Source organism: Colias philodice, chromosome 22 (genome assembly GCF_061535455.1).
Source record: "Colias philodice isolate Cphi_HAF_F1 chromosome 22, ilColPhil1 Martin Lab GWU primary, whole genome shotgun sequence".
Classification (NCBI taxonomy): domain Eukaryota; kingdom Metazoa; phylum Arthropoda; class Insecta; order Lepidoptera; family Pieridae; genus Colias; species Colias philodice.
Window position 1 is genome coordinate 520001 of NC_143107.1, and position 18532 is coordinate 538532.

At 33.2% G+C, this 18532-nt stretch overlaps 2 protein-coding genes and 2 non-coding genes across 6 annotated transcripts in view; 2 read left to right on the forward strand and 2 right to left on the reverse strand.

The window, feature by feature from the left end:
* Nucleotides 1–18532, reverse strand: part of LOC149478225 (phytanoyl-CoA dioxygenase, peroxisomal-like) — a 147095-nt gene that overhangs the window by 117322 nt on the left and 11241 nt on the right. The gene's annotated exons all lie outside the window — the stretch shown is intronic.
* Nucleotides 1–18532, forward strand: part of nahoda (DOMON-like domain-containing protein nahoda) — a 68611-nt gene that overhangs the window by 49000 nt on the left and 1079 nt on the right. For 2 of the 3 annotated variants that reach the window (XM_089709466.1, XM_089709467.1), the window contains 18 exons: nucleotides 281–414; nucleotides 1088–1309; nucleotides 1995–2138; nucleotides 3540–3614; nucleotides 3920–4336; nucleotides 4670–4708; nucleotides 4892–5629; nucleotides 7608–7731; nucleotides 8460–8568; nucleotides 10238–10400; nucleotides 10717–10943; nucleotides 11461–11652; nucleotides 12397–12544; nucleotides 13129–13345; nucleotides 13810–14036; nucleotides 14629–14777; nucleotides 15511–15947; nucleotides 17634–17806. In XM_089709466.1, the coding sequence (XP_089565592.1) occupies nucleotides 281–414; nucleotides 1088–1309; nucleotides 1995–2138; nucleotides 3540–3614; nucleotides 3920–4336; nucleotides 4670–4708; nucleotides 4892–5629; nucleotides 7608–7731; nucleotides 8460–8568; nucleotides 10238–10400; nucleotides 10717–10943; nucleotides 11461–11652; nucleotides 12397–12544; nucleotides 13129–13345; nucleotides 13810–14036; nucleotides 14629–14777; nucleotides 15511–15947; nucleotides 17634–17806 (3935 nt within the window). The remainder of the gene's footprint in view (nucleotides 1–280; nucleotides 415–1087; nucleotides 1310–1994; nucleotides 2139–3539; nucleotides 3615–3919; nucleotides 4337–4669; nucleotides 4709–4891; nucleotides 5630–7607; nucleotides 7732–8459; nucleotides 8569–10237; nucleotides 10401–10716; nucleotides 10944–11460; nucleotides 11653–12396; nucleotides 12545–13128; nucleotides 13346–13809; nucleotides 14037–14628; nucleotides 14778–15510; nucleotides 15948–17633; nucleotides 17807–18532) is intronic. The other variant, XM_089709469.1, reaches the window with a different exon arrangement.
* Nucleotides 3010–3128, reverse strand: LOC149478245 (5S ribosomal RNA). Its single transcript, XR_016317462.1, has one exon. It is a non-coding gene; the product is annotated as a 5S ribosomal RNA (ribosomal RNA).
* Nucleotides 16532–16604, forward strand: TRNAR-UCG (transfer RNA arginine (anticodon UCG)). The gene has a single exon. It is a non-coding gene; the product is annotated as a tRNA-Arg (tRNA).

Below are 18532 nucleotides of genomic sequence, written 5' to 3' on the forward strand. Positions count from 1 at the left end.
CTGATCGACTTTTGATGTTTTTTCTTCAATGAAGTATTTATAAATTCCAAATATTTTTCCTTATTTCAAAGCTATGTTTCATTCCAATGGTAGAATGAATGGATATGGATCCATAACACCTTTTTTATATTATATGTATCCGTCTTTTAGATATTTACGTTCCACATTTTGTTAATATTTTATTTCTAAATAAATAAAAAAAAAAAATTCTCCTAACAGATGTTGATGATTTTCCAAAAATGCTTAACAAATTAATCTCCAAACTCTTTATCCACACTAGTGCCCAAAGCTACGAAGTGCACTTACCAAGTGACTTCACATGCGAAAACTGCACACTACAGTTGCAGCGGGAAGCTGATGAGTGGGGGTCCAAATATCGCTTCTGGTCATGTGCTGATATCGATATTGTACAACGTGAGTTATTCTAGAAGATTCTAGATGTTCTAAGATGTTAAGAATATTCTGGACGTTTCTAGATGTTTTATTTTAGGATTTTTAGTTTTTTTTTAGTTAGTAGATGAGAATGGAAGGCAGAGGCTTCTAGCTAGATAGCTTTTTTAAAATAATTGTTGGATATTAATAAAATAATTGTTCTTTCGAATTTTAGAGGCAGTTTTGGTTTTGATTGAGATTTAAAACTTGTGTTTGATATAAAGTTTAAAATAATTTTATAGGAATGAAATGAAAGCTATTTTTTTATGATAACATTGTTCTTTTTAACTTATGTTTTAAAAGATACTTTTGTTTATTTATCCTTAGTTTGTAAAGATTATAGAAATGTTTTTACCAAGTTCCATTTTTTAATTTACTGTTCTAACACTGTCTCTAATAGGTACTTTACTTGTAATAAATTACTATAGTCTATAATAATCAATAGAGTATTTTATTATGGCATGATAATATTATTTCAATACCAATAATGAATGTAATTTTTAATAATTTTTTTTAACCTCAACTGTGCTGTGTACATACAATTTGGTTGGCATTTTACCGCAACATGTGATTAAATTTGTGTATAATTAGTCAAAATTGTCAGCTGTGATGTGTACCTTTTTAAATAAATAAATTATTTTTTTACACCTTCCAGGCAAAGAATACCACGAGACCTGTTCCGGCAAGGGTTTCCACATCCTCGGTCGTTGTAAATGCAACAAGCTACATAGTGGAGCTCGCTGTCAGTTCTCAGACGAATGTTCTGAAGATACAGACTGTGGGTTAAGGGGGAAATGTGTAGATGTGGATGGTACTGAATCTCCGAGGAGGATGTGTTATTGTCCTCATGGGTTCTATGGAAAAGGGTGTAATAAGAGTAAGTATTGTGATTGTGAAGTCCCGTATCCCCGTAGTGGGGTAAAGGGCAGATGCATTATGCATACATCTGTTTCACTGATCGATTTTCTTTAGGGACGAGTAGGTGATCAGCCTTCTGTGTCCTACCAGACTGAGACATTTTTTTTCTTCGTCTCCACCGGGAATCGAACCCAGAACCCTCGGTTCTACGCTCACGCGTCAACCACTGTACCAAGGAGGCGGTCAACATTGTGGTTGGGGAGGTGGAAAAGATGGGTAGAATAGTTTTAGGTTGGGAAATGTATGGGGAAAAGTTGTAGGTTAGTATGTATAAAGTTCTGGGTAGAAAATTATGGGCCAGAATATAAGGAGAAAATTGTAGATCAGAATGTAATAGGTAGAAAAGTTTCAGGCTAGAAAAGATCGTTAGAAGTGTTTGTCAATGATTGAAAGATTTTGTTTACGACAAAAGTCTGTGTAATAAAGTTTTCTACAAGAGCCTTAAAAATACATCTGATTCGATAAATTCGAATAATAATTTTTTATTTAACTTAATATAGGTAGTTACTGTTTTAATTGAATTTTCAATTATTTATTTCCAATATTTTCCAACTAATCAATATTTTACTTCAAACTATGAATCCAATAATAACTAACCTATGCTATAAAAAACATGTTTTAAAAACCGTTTTATTTAATTTCAGAGTCACCATGGAAGGAAAAGTCAATAAATCTCGGTCTGTACAGCAAGAAGGAATTATCTAAAGATTTCCATTTGTACTGGCGAGTTATTAAAGACATGCAAGAGGTCGAGTTTGTTATGATGGTCAATGGGACTTCTTATGCTGGTAAGTTTTGTGGATAATAATAAATTTTGCTGAAGTAACTATATAATAATAAATTTTGCTCAGCTGATATATTTAGTTTATCACGCCCTAGATTTAAAAGTGCAATTCTTCAGATTATAAATAACTTAAATAAGTAACACACACACACACACACACACACAAACACACGCAGACCCTAACACACACACTCATTTACACACCCACTCTTTCTCTCACATAGTCACCTTAACAGGCTCAATTTCATTTCTGTTTTTCTCAACTTTAATGCTATATTGTTGATATTGCTTGTTCACGAGAAGTCACATTTAATTTAATTCATTTATGTTTTGTGTTTCATCAAGAATAATTGTATTTTTTGTTAAAGTAAAAGAAAACAATTATTGTACCTTTGTAGTTTGCCGTTTTTTGTCACACAATTTTACTATTATCGGTGTGCCTTGTAATTGGCGTTTTTATATGTAATTAGTATAATTTATCTTATCAACAGCTGTAAGGTACCTTTTATGAATAAAATAAAATAAAATAAAATAAAAATGTAATTAAATAAATAAATACATCATTTATTTCACATAAAAAAAAATACAAATTTAAGTGACCCAGGCACCTAAGATAGTAAGAACTGTTTTTAAATAGTATTGATTTTAAAATTTGAAAGTTAATATAGGTGGATTGTTTTTCTGCGCAAGAACAAATGGAAGAAGCACATTATATTATACATATAGGAAAAGTTTTTTTTATAATGTACGTTTTTAGTACTTAGAGCTTAGAGGAATCAGATAAGTTTTAAAATGACATAAAATAATGTGTATCAAAATAAACTTGTTCAAAACATAGAATATAGATTATTTGGAATAAAATAAAAATATCAAAAAGCCAACATCACGCGGTGTTCCCAGGCGGTCACCCATCCAAGTACTGACCGCGCCCGACGTTGCTTAACTTCGGTGATCGGACGAGAACCGGTGTATTCAACGTGGTATGGACGTTGGCAATGGATGACGTGAAATTTAGGATCATAATCTACACATTACTGAATGACATAATATTATTTTCACTAAAAAAACACGACTTTTTTGTATAATTGCTAATTTTGTATTATAAAAAAAAGACACAAATTATTGTAAAACTAGCATTCCGCCCGCGGCTTCGCCCGCTTTGTGTAATATTAAATTAATAAATTAATAATAATAAATTGTATGTATATTATATGTATACCGCTACCTAATAAATTGTATGTATACTCGAACAATCCTCTTGAATCACTCTATCTATTAAAAAAACCGCATCAAAATCCGTTGCGTAGTTTTAAAGATTTAAGAATATACATAGGGACAAAAAAAGCGACATTGTTTTTTATATTATGTACTTACTTAGTTATTTAAATATTTATGTTATTTTCAGCTATCGGTTGGCGTCCCAAAGGCTTGAAGAAGGAATGTAAAAACTTCCCTGTGTTGGGAGCGCCCCTCGAGCAATGTAAGTTTTTATATTCTTAAATTATATACCTGGTAAATGGTAATTTGTATGTATAATAAAGAAAATATGGGTTGAGAATGTTTTTTCAAGGAAAAAATATAAAATTTTGATTACGTCGGATTCGAACCCGCATCTTTCGTCGCACGGAAAAGCTGTATAAAGTGTATGTACTTGTTTTAGCTGTTCATACAATTTTATTAATTTCCCTGTTAATGTGGGCTTCAGTACAATAACTTATTCTATACATTTCTATATTAATTATTAATTATGTGTATACTTACTAAGTAAATAATAAATTATTTCAGCAACAACATCACAACCAGAACCATTACCGAAGCCTGAACCAAAATCAGAGAGTAAAAACAAATCGGAACCTCAACCAGAACCAGAGCCAGAACCTAAGGCAGAACCTCAGCCAGAACCACAATCTGAACCTAAAGCAGAACCGGAACCTGAACCAGAACCTAAGTCAGAACCTCAACCGGAACCTACATCAGAACCACAGTCAGAACCGGAACCATCATCAGAACCACAGCCAGAACCAGAACCATTGTCAGAACCGCAACCAGAATCTACAACACCGGAAACTAAAATGGAAACATTTGAAAACGACAGAAATAAACGTGTAGCCATGCACACACTAGATGGGTTTGATTTTAAGAACCTAGGAAATGATGTTACCGTTAAAACTAGTGTTTCCAAATCTGTTTCTAGCTCTAAAGGTAAATATTTCTATTTATGGATTGCTTATCATCATAATTTAAAGAGTTGAAAAACATCAATTATTAATTTTAAATAATAAACTTAATCATATAACTTTACTACAATTAATGAATCAAATAAAAACTAGTTAATATAAATGATTTGCTAATGCACAAAAACTTCTAAAGAAGAATAAATAGTTGATAAACTGTAAATATGCATTATTATTAAAGAACGAAATAACACATTTATCGTTACAACAATTTCTAGGTACATATATAAACGATTAATTAATTAATTTATTTATATAATCAGTAATGTGTTATATCCAATACATTGGCATACAATTTTAGGTCGCAAGAAGCGCGCAGCTCAAGAATCACAAAACTCAAGTAAGTATGACAAATTACACCCTATCTCTTACACATTACAGCACACTTTTGTACAACACACGAGTGCTAAACCCCACAAGCTAAGCCACACAGCACAAGCACAAATACTTTTCGAATGACGCAAAACTAACGTATTTTATAACACTAATGTACATATAATTGCATGGTTGTGTGTTTTTACAGATGTGGCAACATCGACCACTATTATAGACAATGAAACTGAAAATTATCCTAGTCCCAAACCGACTGAGCCCACTTTACCGAACCGAAAGCCGTTTAAACCTAAGTCTAAATATGGTCCTAGGCCTATAATTAATCCTGTTAAAGTAGAACCCACTCCCACACCGGAACCGGAACCAGAACCTACTTCTGAACCAACATCAGAACCTGAACCTAAAGCAGAACCTTCCCCAGAACCTAGTTCTGAACCCGAACCTACTTCTGAACCAGAATCAACGCCAGAACCTTCTTCTGAACCTGCATCAGAGCCAGAACCCTCTCCTAAATCTGACCGGGAACCTAAATCAGAACCTCTACCTGAACCAACGTCTGAACCAGAACCTTCTCCTGAACCTAAATCTGAACCTTCACCAGAACCTAATTCTGAACCATCTCCTGAACCTAAATCAGAACCTTCTGAACCTAAATCTGAGCCAGAACCAGAACCAAAATCGGAACCTACATCCGAACCGTCTCCTGAACCTGCATCAGAACCTTCTCCCGAACCAGAACCTAAATCAGAGCCATCTCCTGAACCCACATCAGAACCTTCTCCCGAACCCGAACCAGAACCGAAAGCAGAACCTTCCCCTGAACCAGAACCTAAGTCAGAACCTTCTCCCGAACCAGAACCTTCCCCTGAACTCAACGCAGAAGGCGAAGCTGAGAATTTGTTAGTGAAAGGCCTAAATGAAGAATCAGGTAACGCACAAGCTTTGCACTTATTATTACACTTTATCAGGTATAAAATAATCAAATGAATGTTTGGTGAACTAATTTTATGTGGGAATAACAATAATTAACAACCTATGTAGAAAGGAAAGAAATAATTGACCATCTATCTATCATCTATGATTCTTATATATATATCTTATATATAAAAATGAATCGCAAAATGTGTTGGTAAGCGCATAACTCGAGAACGGCTGAACCGATTTCGATAATTCTTTTTTTATTATATTCCTTGAAGTACGAAGATGGTTTTTATGTAGAGAAAACGTAAACATATACCACGGGCGAAGCCGGGGCGGACCGCTAGTATATATATAAAATGAATCGCAAAATGTGTTGGTAAGCGCATAACTCGAGAACGGCTGAACCGATTTCGATAATTCGTTTTTTATTATATTCCTTGAAGTACGAGGATGGTTCTTATGTAGAGAAAACGTAAACATGTACCACGGGCGAAGCCGGGGCGGACCGCTAGTAATCTATAAAAAACGACAATATAATATCACAAACAAGTAAAAAACATTAATTATTTTAAGCAATTCTAAAAAATTAAGATCTAATGGCCTTTTTATTAACTATACAAGATGACCTTGTTTTATTAAAGATAACAAAAATACCTGATACAGTGTTTGCTTGAATGTTATATGTGTATTAATTGCTGTTATTAATTTATCTAATATTTGTATCACTATTAACTTAGATTTTATTTTGGTCACTTATTTTATTACATAATTATTATTGTGAATAAACTTGATTTAATAATACTTTAAATAACTTGATATTTAATGTTCTGAATGTTTATTAATTCTACATGTATATTAATAACTTATTTACTTATTTCTAGAAGTTTATCTATAATCTTCTGAATTCTCAATTACTTTCTTATTTCTCCTGATTACTCTATCTTCTTAAACTTTATTTAACCTGTATTTTTCTTATTATCTTATTCCAATTATATTTCTTAATTGCTTTAGCTGTAACTTGCTTCCATGCTTACAACGCTATTACCCATTCCCTTTCCTTACTTCTTTCCCCTTTCTTCTCTCGACTCTTTTTGTTCTTCTTGAGTCTCATTCTTCATTTCGTTCTAAATCTTCGTTATAACAACTTCGTGTCGGTGGGATAAATTTTCAGGTACTTACAAGGTAAATGTGGTTGTAACAACAATATAATATTTTTAACAGGTGGCAAAAAGGCCAAAAAATACTAAAAAAATATAAAAAAAACAAATCTTAATATTTTTATTCATTATTTGTTTTTCCCTGATTTTGACTCCGCCTCTTGATTCTATAATTAACACTTTCTACAATTTCAGCTGAAAAAAAGTCTTTCTTCGGGACGGTCTTCTTTTTGTGTTACGGTTTTTGATTTCAATATAAATAGTTGTCACTGAGTAGCTATATATCCACCACCATTTATTATATTGTTATTAATTTAAAGATGCACATCTTATTTCCCATATTTGTGTTAAATTTTATGGTCAACATGCAAAATCAAAACAAAAAGTGTGAAAAGTTAAGAAAATAGGCTTAAATTATTCAAAACAATTGTTCGATCTTGGTAAAAAATCATTTCATTTCGATTTAAATTTTTAGGAAAAATTGAGGAGGTATCCTCATATTATGATGTTTCTAGATTATAATTAATTTCCACTCTTATCATAATTTTTGTGAGTTATACAAGAGACATACCTCTGGACAAAAGTTACTCCTCTGGAAAAAATTACTCCTCTGGAGAAAAGTTACTCCTCTGGAGAAAATTTACTCTTATGGGGAAAACTTACTCATCTGGAGAAAAGTTACTACTCTGGAGAAATGTTACTCCTCTGAAGAAAAGTTACTCTACTGGAGAAATGTTACTCTTCTGGAGAAAAGTTACTCAGTGACAATCCACCATTTAAAAACAATAGTTTTTTTATTTAAATATGATTAAAAAAGCTCTATTCTAGGCTATTTCCCGGCGCACGAATACGTACCAAAGTTTGACTTCAATCCCATGGACTGTACGGATATCGTGATTGGTACTGCAAGAGGCAACTATCATAGAGTGCTCGATTATTATACTAGAGATAGGTAAATATTATGTATTACATATTTATTAATTACTAGCTTTCCACCCGCAGCTTCGCCCGCACAGTCAAAGAAAAACCCGCATAGTTCCCGTTCCCGTGGGATTTCCGGGATAAAACCTATCCTATTTCCCGGGATAAAAAGTAGCCTATGTCCTTTCTCGGATATCAAAATATCTCTATACCAAATATCATGCAAATTGGTTCAGTAGTTAAGGCGTGATTGAGTAACAGACAGACAGACAGACAGAGTTACTTTCGCATTTATAATATTAGTATGTTAATTATTAAAATAAGTTTTTTTTGAAGTGAAACTTCATTAGGCGCGTTGAGAGTAAAATTTCAAGGTCTTGTCATGGCAATACCGTCGATCTTTGAATCTTGCCAAAGAAGTTTCACTTCTGACACGTTTGCACATACGCTCTTTTTATTCAGGACTAAGGAGAATAAAGAAAGCTTTACTTTAGATGACACTTTGTTCTACTGTTAATGATTGGATGGACTAGTGATAATAGATTTGTTTTTGTACCAATTAAAATGATGGTGAGTTATATAGTCCCTATGTATGCTTAAATCTTTAAAACTACGCAACGGATTTTGATGCGGTTTTTTTAAATAGATAGAGTGATTCAAGAGGAAGGGTTTAGTATATAAGTTATTATTTTTTAGACAAAGCGGGTGAAGCCGCGGGTGGAAAGCTAGTAATTTATAAATTATGATGGATAATTTCAGATCAACTCCTCGTGTGGATACATTCTGGGGCGGCCATGATGATATCACAGCATCTTCGGGATTTGAAGAGAATGGAGTAACAACTATTATGTTCAGGAAGAAAATTAAGGTAATCTCATTGTAATTATTGGATAGAAAATTATAAATTTAATCATTTATTTATGCTGGTAACAAAATAAAGTGGATTTTATATGGTTTTGTATGTACAGTAGAACCTCGATAAGTTAAAGTCCAAGGGAAACACAAAATATTTTAAGTTATAGAGGTTTTAAGTTATCAAGGGTCTCTCCATTTTTCACTGCTTCTATAGATTTTAATTTATCAGCGTAGGTGAGGGTTGTTAGTTTTCTTTTTGGACTCATTTTAAGCCAGTTTTATCACACAGTAAGTAAAGCGATGTTTCCAGGACAACTATAAAAAACTTATGATGCAAGTAAGTCGTTGTCATAAAGCTATCCGCCGCAAAGCTTTGAAGAATTTCGATAAAGCAAACAATAGGTAATGTGTTGTTTACGTTAACAAAACATAGTAAACACGTGCAAGCAATAAATATAATAAATACCTACCGAAACCTTTTGTTTTGACACTATTTCAAAATGACACATTGACAAATAATTTTATGTTATAGAGGTTGTGGACCCATTTCTTTAAGTTACTGAGGGCCAATACAGAGATTATTATTTAAGTTATAGAGGTTGCGTATTTTAAGTTAAAGAGGTTTTGGGCTCTGATGGGAAGGGAACATATTATTTTTTGAAGTTACAGAGGTTTTTATGTTATCGAGGTTCTACTGTATTTCAAATTCAGAGTTGTTATTAGGAGTTAATTCGGGAAGGTACAAATCACAAGCTAAAATACATTCAAATCTATTCAGCTGTTCTTGAGTACAAGTGGTGTATTTAATCGAATTTATCATTGCGAATGTTGTATGTTTGTTTTTCTTTAGAACGTAACATATCAATTTTATTATATTTTTGTCAGGAGATAGCTAAGAGGTTAGATATTGACATATAATAGGTTTGTTACCGTGATGATATATCTTATTTCAATGGGAATTGCTATATTCTTATTTAAATGACATAACCGTGGGTAATAGCTAGTTTAAAAATAAAATATCTTTTAACACGGTGATAGTTGCCATAATTTTCATTAAACAATTTTATTAAATACTAGCTTTCCCGTTCCCGTAGGATTTCCGGGATAAAACCTATCCTATGTCCTTTCTCGGGTATCAAAATCTATACCAACTCTATACCAAATTTCACGCAAATTGGTTCAGTAGTTAAGGCGTGATTGAGTAACAGACAGACAGACAGAGTTACTTTCGCATTTATAATATTAGTATGGATTTATACAACTTGGCCGATTTTTATATAACTGGCAGAACAACGTTTATCGGGTCAGTTAATTTAACATTTTTATTGTATGCTGCAATAACTAACTAATAGCGCTTGGCCACGATCCTGATGGTAAACTGAGATGTTTCCTAAGATGGAGCGCGCTTCCCTAGAATGTACATGTACATACTAATCTTAATATATATAAATCTCGTGTCACAATGTTTGTCCTCAATGGACTCCTTAACCACTTAACCGATTATAATAAAATTTGCACACCATGTGCAGTTCGATCCAACTTGAGATAAATAAATAAATAAATCATTTATTTGCACATAGGATAGTTTAAACATGTAGGTACCACGGGCGAAGCCGGGGCGGACCACTAGTATATTAATAGATTTTAATAGATATCTATATTCATAAAAAATAACATTCCAGGCCAAAGAACCAACCGACCATTCTCTAGTAGACGACGAGATGCATGTAATCTGGGCCCGGGGGCAGGAGCTTGGGGCACAACCCAAACAGTTCTATAGACCTGATGAGATCAAATACCACGGTCATGGGGGGCAGAGGGGCGTGGTTGGGGTTAACTTCTTTGGTAAGTAAAAAAAAAGAGCGAGCACACGTGTCAGAAGTGAAACTTCTTTGGCAAGATTCAATGATACCAAAGGCGTCGCCTTACTTCATGACGTGAGGGTATTGCCATGACGTGATCTCGAAATTTTAATATCAACGAACCTCACCTAAAGAAGTTTCGCTTTAACAAACATTATCTTGATAGCTGCATTTTTTGTCCTTTTTTGCCTTTATTTCGCCAATAACAGTATGTTTTTCATATACTAAACACACTTTTTCATAAAAGACACTTTCTATCTTAAATACTAAATTTAACGAATATTATATTTAACTTCCAGACGAAGTAAAATCCCCGTCTTCCGGTGGTATAACATCTCTAGACAACAAATGTGGGGCACAATTCAAACTGCCCGCAGATTGTGACGTCACAAACAGAACATGCGACTTCATTGCCTCTTGGGAGTACTTGGGGCAAAAGAGGGGCAAAGATTCGATTAGATTCACGATAACGACAAAGGAGACTAAGTATTGGACGGGGATTGGGTTCAGTTTGGATAGGAAAATGGTGAGTTTCTTTAGTTTATTTGAATTCTGGTTATATTTGAAAAGATTCATTAATATTTGAACATTGAGATAAAACACGAGGCAATTTTTTTTAAGCTTTATTATTTGTATCTATGTTGTACTAAATTATTCGGACCGCATAATTTAGTATAACATAGGTACATTGGTATAAATAATAACTTAGGATCGCCAAAAATGTTCAAATTATTGTGTATAAATTTATAGACCCTTTATTATAGAACTACATAATATACAATGTTTTATTAGATATTATGTTCCGTCTTATCTATCAGCTATAATAACAAATGATGTCTAAGAATATATGCTTTAAAGCGTTAAAGCCTTCCAGAAACATTACTTCACCACGTTCTAAACTGCCCTTAAAGATTTTCATGCGAATATTCTGCCTTTCATTAAGAAAAAGTTTCATATATACTCGAATACTACATTTTAAATGTTTATCCTTACCTAGTACTACATTTTTATTTTTTTCCTTACTCAACATTTTACTTTTCCAGTCACAAACAGACGCAGTAGTAGGCTGGGTGGACAGTCGTTCAGGCAGACCATTTTTAATGGATTCCTGGTTACCGGGATATTCTGCCCCACGCTTGGATTCCCGCCAGGATATCTCCCAGGCGAAGGGAGAAACAGCTGATGGGTATACCACCATGAGCTTTGTGAGGAAACGGGATACTGGGGATAGTAAGGTAAATAAAATGTGTGCGTATACTAGTGTACACACGTAAGAAGTGAAACTTCTTTATGACCTTAAAAATGTCACGCGTACGGCGTAACGCAAAAATGTTACACTAAATTTTTGTCCAACCCCGATAAAGAAGTTTCACTTCAAAAAGACGTGTGTCACTCGGGGACTGCCGCGGTAAAGCTATTGCATGCTATGCCTTCAAGCCACACCTCCGCGCCCGTCCCCGTGGGGAGCGTGAGGTTTTTTCGTTACGGAATTTCTGGATTCGGTCCCCGCGCTCAAGGCCCGCGATAGAAGCTATGCAATAGCTTAAAAATCCCGGAAAAATATTTATTGTAGGTGAAGTGCATGGAACAAAAGAAGTTGGAATAAAAACGATGATGATAAACGATCGGCTTTTAGGAGAAAATTAAGAAAAAGTAGGAAAATGTCCTCATGCTGATTAAATTAGGGTAGTAAAATAAATAATTTACGTTTAGATCTAGGAATATAGATACCGGGCCATTAATTGATTTCAGGGTATCTAGAATTTTAGAAGACATACTAGAACGAAAGTCGAAATTTCTACGAATTTATAAAAACACAGTTCTTGACGAGATATAAAGAAAATTCATGCTTTTTCCATAAAAATATTTATTTCAAAATTGTCAGAATATTTTTTTAACTACCCCCCACAATTTTTTTACAAACCTATTTTAAAAATTTTAACCATATCATCCAAAAATAACTTTTATTCCCATTCCAGGACCTAGCATTCACAGATGTCCAGTGCTTATACATAATGTTTGTGACGAAGGGTGGCGGGTTCGATCCCGTCAACAAGAGGATGAGCAAACATATGTCTGTACCGCTTATTACTGATGACAAGATTTGTATCAAGCCGTGTGGACCGGGTGAGTTTTAGCATTATATTTTAAAGAAAAAAAAAAACATTTTTTGTAGAAAAATCGTTTTTTTTTGCATAGATTTGTTGTGTCTGATTGCTTTATTTGATCAGCTAGAAGATTTTGTTTAAATCTAAACATGTTCATGAATTATTCACAAATTTTGCACAGAAATTAAATTTGATTTAGATAGTAGGTACAGTTTTGTAATTTTTATGCAAAGAAAAAATTGTTTTGTCCATTGCTATCAGGTGTTCACCGATGCCTTCAGTTAATAGTTTTATATTATTTTTCCGTTAAATTAGTTTTGAGACTGTAACATATTTATTATTTTCCTTCTTTTTTATTATTATTTCTTCATCTCTCGCTCTTACTGCCCACGTATTAGTTTTAAGAAAAATGGTGTAGAAAATACAAATGTTAGAGACAATATTTGTATTTTCTATCTACAGCATAACCTTTTACTACTTACCAAATATTCTCGAAAATATTATTTATCCAGATTAAGTTTTTCACTAGCTAATCACCATTCTCGTCTCTCAAATATACCAGACTAAGCATTTTAACTAACCTAACATATTATTTATCCCCAGAACCAACAGACGAAGAAACAACCCCCGAACCGGTTCAACCCGGTTCCCACACATATAACATATATATCCGTATAACCGGGTTAGCGGATAATTTCCGACCGCCAGCCCCAAGTAGCCCGGATTATACTTCTTTAGTACAACAAGTTGTGGGCAGCTTATCCGGGGAATTAAGCCAGGTTAAGGGGTATAAGGATGTGACTGTGAACGGGTTTATGCAGTAAGTTATACTTTGATATTAGTTACGTTTATAGTCACGTGATTTTAATTGAAATTTCATCAATTTTTAATTGCTTATAATTAATTGAAAAATATATTTTTGGAGCTTTTTGCATTAAATATCAATATTATTAATAATAAAGTTTTAAAATACATAAAAAATCGATAATTTTTTATTATTCAAATACTCAATTTGGCATTACATTGTCACACTAGCAGCCCGGACTAAATTTCTTTAGTCGGATTTAAGGGCTATAGAGAAGTGACTGTGAATGATTTTGACTTTTTCTCGTTCGTTACAATTTGGCATTAGACACTATGTTATGACGGCATTGTTAAAAAAAAGTGTAAAACTTGATATTAAATTATACAAAAAGTATAACTTTGTTTTAGAAATCTATTCCATATCATTCACTATTATTTTTAACTTCAATAAACAAATTATTAACTTTAACCACTTTCCAGGAACGAAACGAAAGCGATAATAGCGGATCTAACGCTAAAATCAATAGAAACAAACCTCATAGAAGGTTCTAGTGGCCGTGCTATTGACGTCTCGCTCGCACAGAACGAGACAGAGCAGGACAGCGATATAGACAAATGGGAGAGGGTAGTTAGAGATACTTTGGCTAAGGGAAGAGTGGGGAATCTTAATGTGGACCCGGAGTTCTTGGTGTTCGCGCCGGAGAGCGGTGAGTTCAACTCAAATTGTTACTCAAATTCATTTTTTTATTTTTTTTTTGGAAAAAGTAGTTACTAAAATTCGAATTTAATTTTTTTGTAAAACAAAGTAGTTTTTTTTTAAAGAGAGGAGGATTAAATGTTTATTATTTTATACAATTGAATCGATATTATTATTATAAGATTATTAAATAATTAATATTTTATATATTTTAAACGTATATTATAAGTTTACTTTTTTTTGTTAACTCACGTTTACGTATAGATGATTTTTAAGGGTTTTTGAATAAAATAAAATTGTTTTTAATCTCTACATAGGCATAAAAATAATTTTGCTGTCAAGTGATATTTTTACTTTTTTTAAAACGATCGAATGACATACTCAAATCTTACGGCTGATAATGTACTTATTTACCTGCCAAATGGCATTTTTAAGATTATTTTTTGAAGGAATGAATACATAAATCATACGCCTTACTGCTTCCTCCACACATACAAGTACTGTTTTAACCATTTTTTCCTAAAAAAAAGACATTTTTTCCTCATTTTACTGTTTATACCCGATTTTTTCAGTTTTTTCTAAATATTAAATATTTTGTCCAGTGACCCTCCCCCCCGAGGCCACCCCCCCTCCCCCCATATTCTGGTCGGGAGTGCGGCTGTGGGTGGTGGTGGGGTGTGGGGCGGCGCTGGGGCTGCTGCTCGCTGCTCAGGCTGCTTGTGGGCTGATCAGTACTGCGAGGAGGCCTAAGGTGGGGATTTTTTGTTATTTTTTGGAATTTTTCAGTAATTTTCTCGCCTAGAACATCGAATTAACGAAATATTATAGGGAGGGATCCCTATAATATTTCGATAGACCGAAGGTAGTTTATTATTTAAAACAAAAAAATCAAGACAAACAAAATGAAAATCCAACTTCTTTAACAGACGACCTTCTTTCGTTTTGTTAAAAGAATTTCGTTTAAACTGTACGCGTTGGATAAAATTACAATCATCTACATCTACAAATTACAATCATATCGAAAAGAGAACACTTGGTACAACTACTCTAATACGTTTATAACACACATAATAAACCTATTTCATATTTGATTTAAATTTCAAATACATAACTATATTATTTAACAAATAAACTAAAAAAATATTCAAATAATCTTTTTACATTTCCGCCGCTATGTTAAAATATATATTGTTAAAGTAAACGATAGCTTCAAACAGAGCGACCACATTTTACCACTTTGCATTCATAATATTTCAATAAAGAATACATCTAAGGGACGATTTTTCAATGCTTGGAAAAAAGTTGTCCGTCCAATAAAGTATTACACGATAATATTTAAATGTCACGTAAACTGTCAAATACGGGCAATTAGAATACGTTTTTAAAATGGTAGTATTATACATTATTCGACGAATAAGTTTTATCCAAGCATTGTAAAATCGGCCCTAAATAAACTTACTTAGTTATATGCAAATTTGTTCCAGGACCACCTAATACCATCTGCCGCTTGGAACCTAACATCATCAAACACAAACTACGCATTCGAACCATTTGAAAACGACGACAAATTCCCCACAAACCGTCCAACCCGCCCCACATCCCCCCCACCACCCGCCCCTGGGACGGGAAAACGTCCCAAAAACGGGACAAACGGGACAAATGGGACAAATATGTCAAACGGGACAAACAGGACAAACGGGTCTATGACCAGAAGTGGCAATGGGACTATGGGAAGACCAAACGGATATGACGGGACTTTGGGACGTCCAAATGGTTATGACGGGACTTTGGGACGTCCAAACGGATATGACGGGACTTTGGGACGTCCAAATGGATATAATAATGGCAAGAAGTTTTCGAATAGTGCAGCGCAGTTCTATCATGATACAAGGTCGTTGCAACGGCCTAGAAGCCAGTATGGGTGAGTTTATTTTATTTTATTTTTCTATTAAAAAAATCTTATTTTTTTGTCATTTTTAACGTGTTTCTAACAAGTACTAGTAGATAAAGTTGATTTTTTGTAAATTTTCGTGAATGAGGTCACGAGAAATTTAATTATTGTGTAATAACTAATTTACAATATTGTTAAAATCCATGACAAAATTTTACAGCAAAAACAGAAATTGTTTGCTCAAACATAATTAAGAAATTATTGTTAAATTATCCGTCACATAATATAATCATCAACCAATCATCAACACATCTTTAAAAAGTTCTAGTCCCTATAATGTACCTCTACGTTTATCTAATTAAAAATAAATCATCGCAAAACCAATTAAAAACTCCATACAAAATATTTCTAACATAAACAAGAATATAAAGCCATTCATTTATAAAATCATTTAAAAATGCACAAAACACCTCCTTAAATAATAAAACAAAGTGATATTCCTCTCAACATGAACAAAAGAGCTCTCATATCAAGAGTCCATTCAAACTCTATAAAACACTTGAAAAGAACATTAGTACTGAATATGTTCCACTATTTCGCGCCAGTAGTCATACGACCGTGTGGCCTAATGGATAAGGCGTCGGACTTCGGATCCGAAGATTGCAGGTTCGAGTCCTGTCACGGTCGATGGAATACTTTTTCCTTTTTTTTTTGGCATTTGGTATTTTTATATTTTCGTTCTGTGTGTATAATATTTATTAATTGAATTTAAGATTATGTTGAAGGATTTTTTTTATATTGCGCAATAACTAATAAGTGAGAACACATAATATTTTGTTAATTATAATTTTTATGTTAATATCTAATTCTAATAATGAAAATGCGGAAATTTATAAAATTGAAATTATCTTCATCTCATAAATAATTCATTTAAATCATATATTTTTGTTTCATATTGCATAATATTTTTTAGAATGGTGATAGGCTCATGATTTCATTATAGGATAGTAATTTATGCAAAGCATTCATTTAAAATCTAAAACATTAATTATGCTAAACTGTTACCGTTGACAAAAATGACTTAATTGATCAGGATATTAGTAATTAAATTTTTCCTCAAATATGAAAGTGTAACTAAAACAAGCAAAAACATTATGCTACAACCTGTACACAGTGTGTTTTTTGTTTAATTATTTCAACCAAAATAAATATTTTCTATTCTTATATAACTTATACACATAAGGGTCGGTTACAAAACAATAATTTCCTAAGTTGACGGTGCTTTTTCACCTAAGATGTGAGAGGATACGTGGCCAGGGATGTTTGTAAAGAACCAATCATATAGCTTCATTTAGTTTGAAGTTAGAAGCGTGCATTTGAAGCGATACTATTGGTTATTTACAAACACATTCCTCGCTACACATGCTCGCACATTATTGGTGGAAATGCACCCTTAGCGTGTATTTTAATTATATTAAATACTAGCTTACGCCCACGACTTTGTACGTGCATCCCCGTTTTTCCCCGTTCCCGCAAGAATTTTGGGAAATCCTTTCTTAGCGGATGCCTACGTCCTAACATCTACCTGCATGCCAAATTTTAGCCCGATACGTCCAGCGGTTTGGGCTGTGCGTTGATAGGTCACTATATCAGTCACCTTTGAGTTTTATATACATATATAGATTTTATACCATTATTTTTATTATTTCTCCATAGCTACACCCCCCGCCCAGACAGGAGCACCTACTCCCTCCCCCGCGGGGCCCCCCCTCGAGGGGCTCCTTCCCCCCACTCACCCCGCTCCCCCCACTCCCCCCGGTCCCCCTCACGTGGGTCACCGGACGCAACGCCAGACTTCTACTTCATGCCGTCGCAGAGGAAACACGAAGGTGAGGTTGTGAGGGTGTATGTTACACCGAGAGATTGTTAAATTAAATAAATACTTAATGTTTTATTGAGAGAGAGTAAAAAAAATCGAAAAATGACAGTAAAAGTTTTTGAAAACAAGGTCCAAAAAGTAATGTCCATAAAATTGTTTATAAAACTTTATTAGGATACTTTTTTATTCTCTCACAGTAATAATATAATGTGTATAAATTGTATGTAAATGCTATAAAATTAATCAAAAGTAATTTTATATGAATGGTGCTTTAGGGTAAATAGATAGGGCATATAAAATACCTACATGGTTATGTTATATCATGGGCCTTTATTATTATTAACTAGCTAAAATATTATCCCAGTTTAAAATGTATCAATGTCCATTTGTTTAATTATATTTTCTAAATTGTAATTATTGAAGTTAATATGTTCCAAATTACAATAATGTAGATTTACAAATATACTAAGTAACAATATAATTACATATTTACAAAATGTTAAATTATAGATGTCTAAGTATAAACATAACTAGTATTGCTTAGGTCCGCAGCTTTAAAATTAAAATAATTGTTGTATATTTTGCTGTGCTTCTTATGAAAAATAATTAATTTTATATAACTAAGTGTTTTGTATTAGCTGATAGATGACGCTGAATTTCAACTAATCTACATACTCTATTTACTAATAAGTATTATTTGTATTGGTGATATTTTACATCATAATTATTACAATGA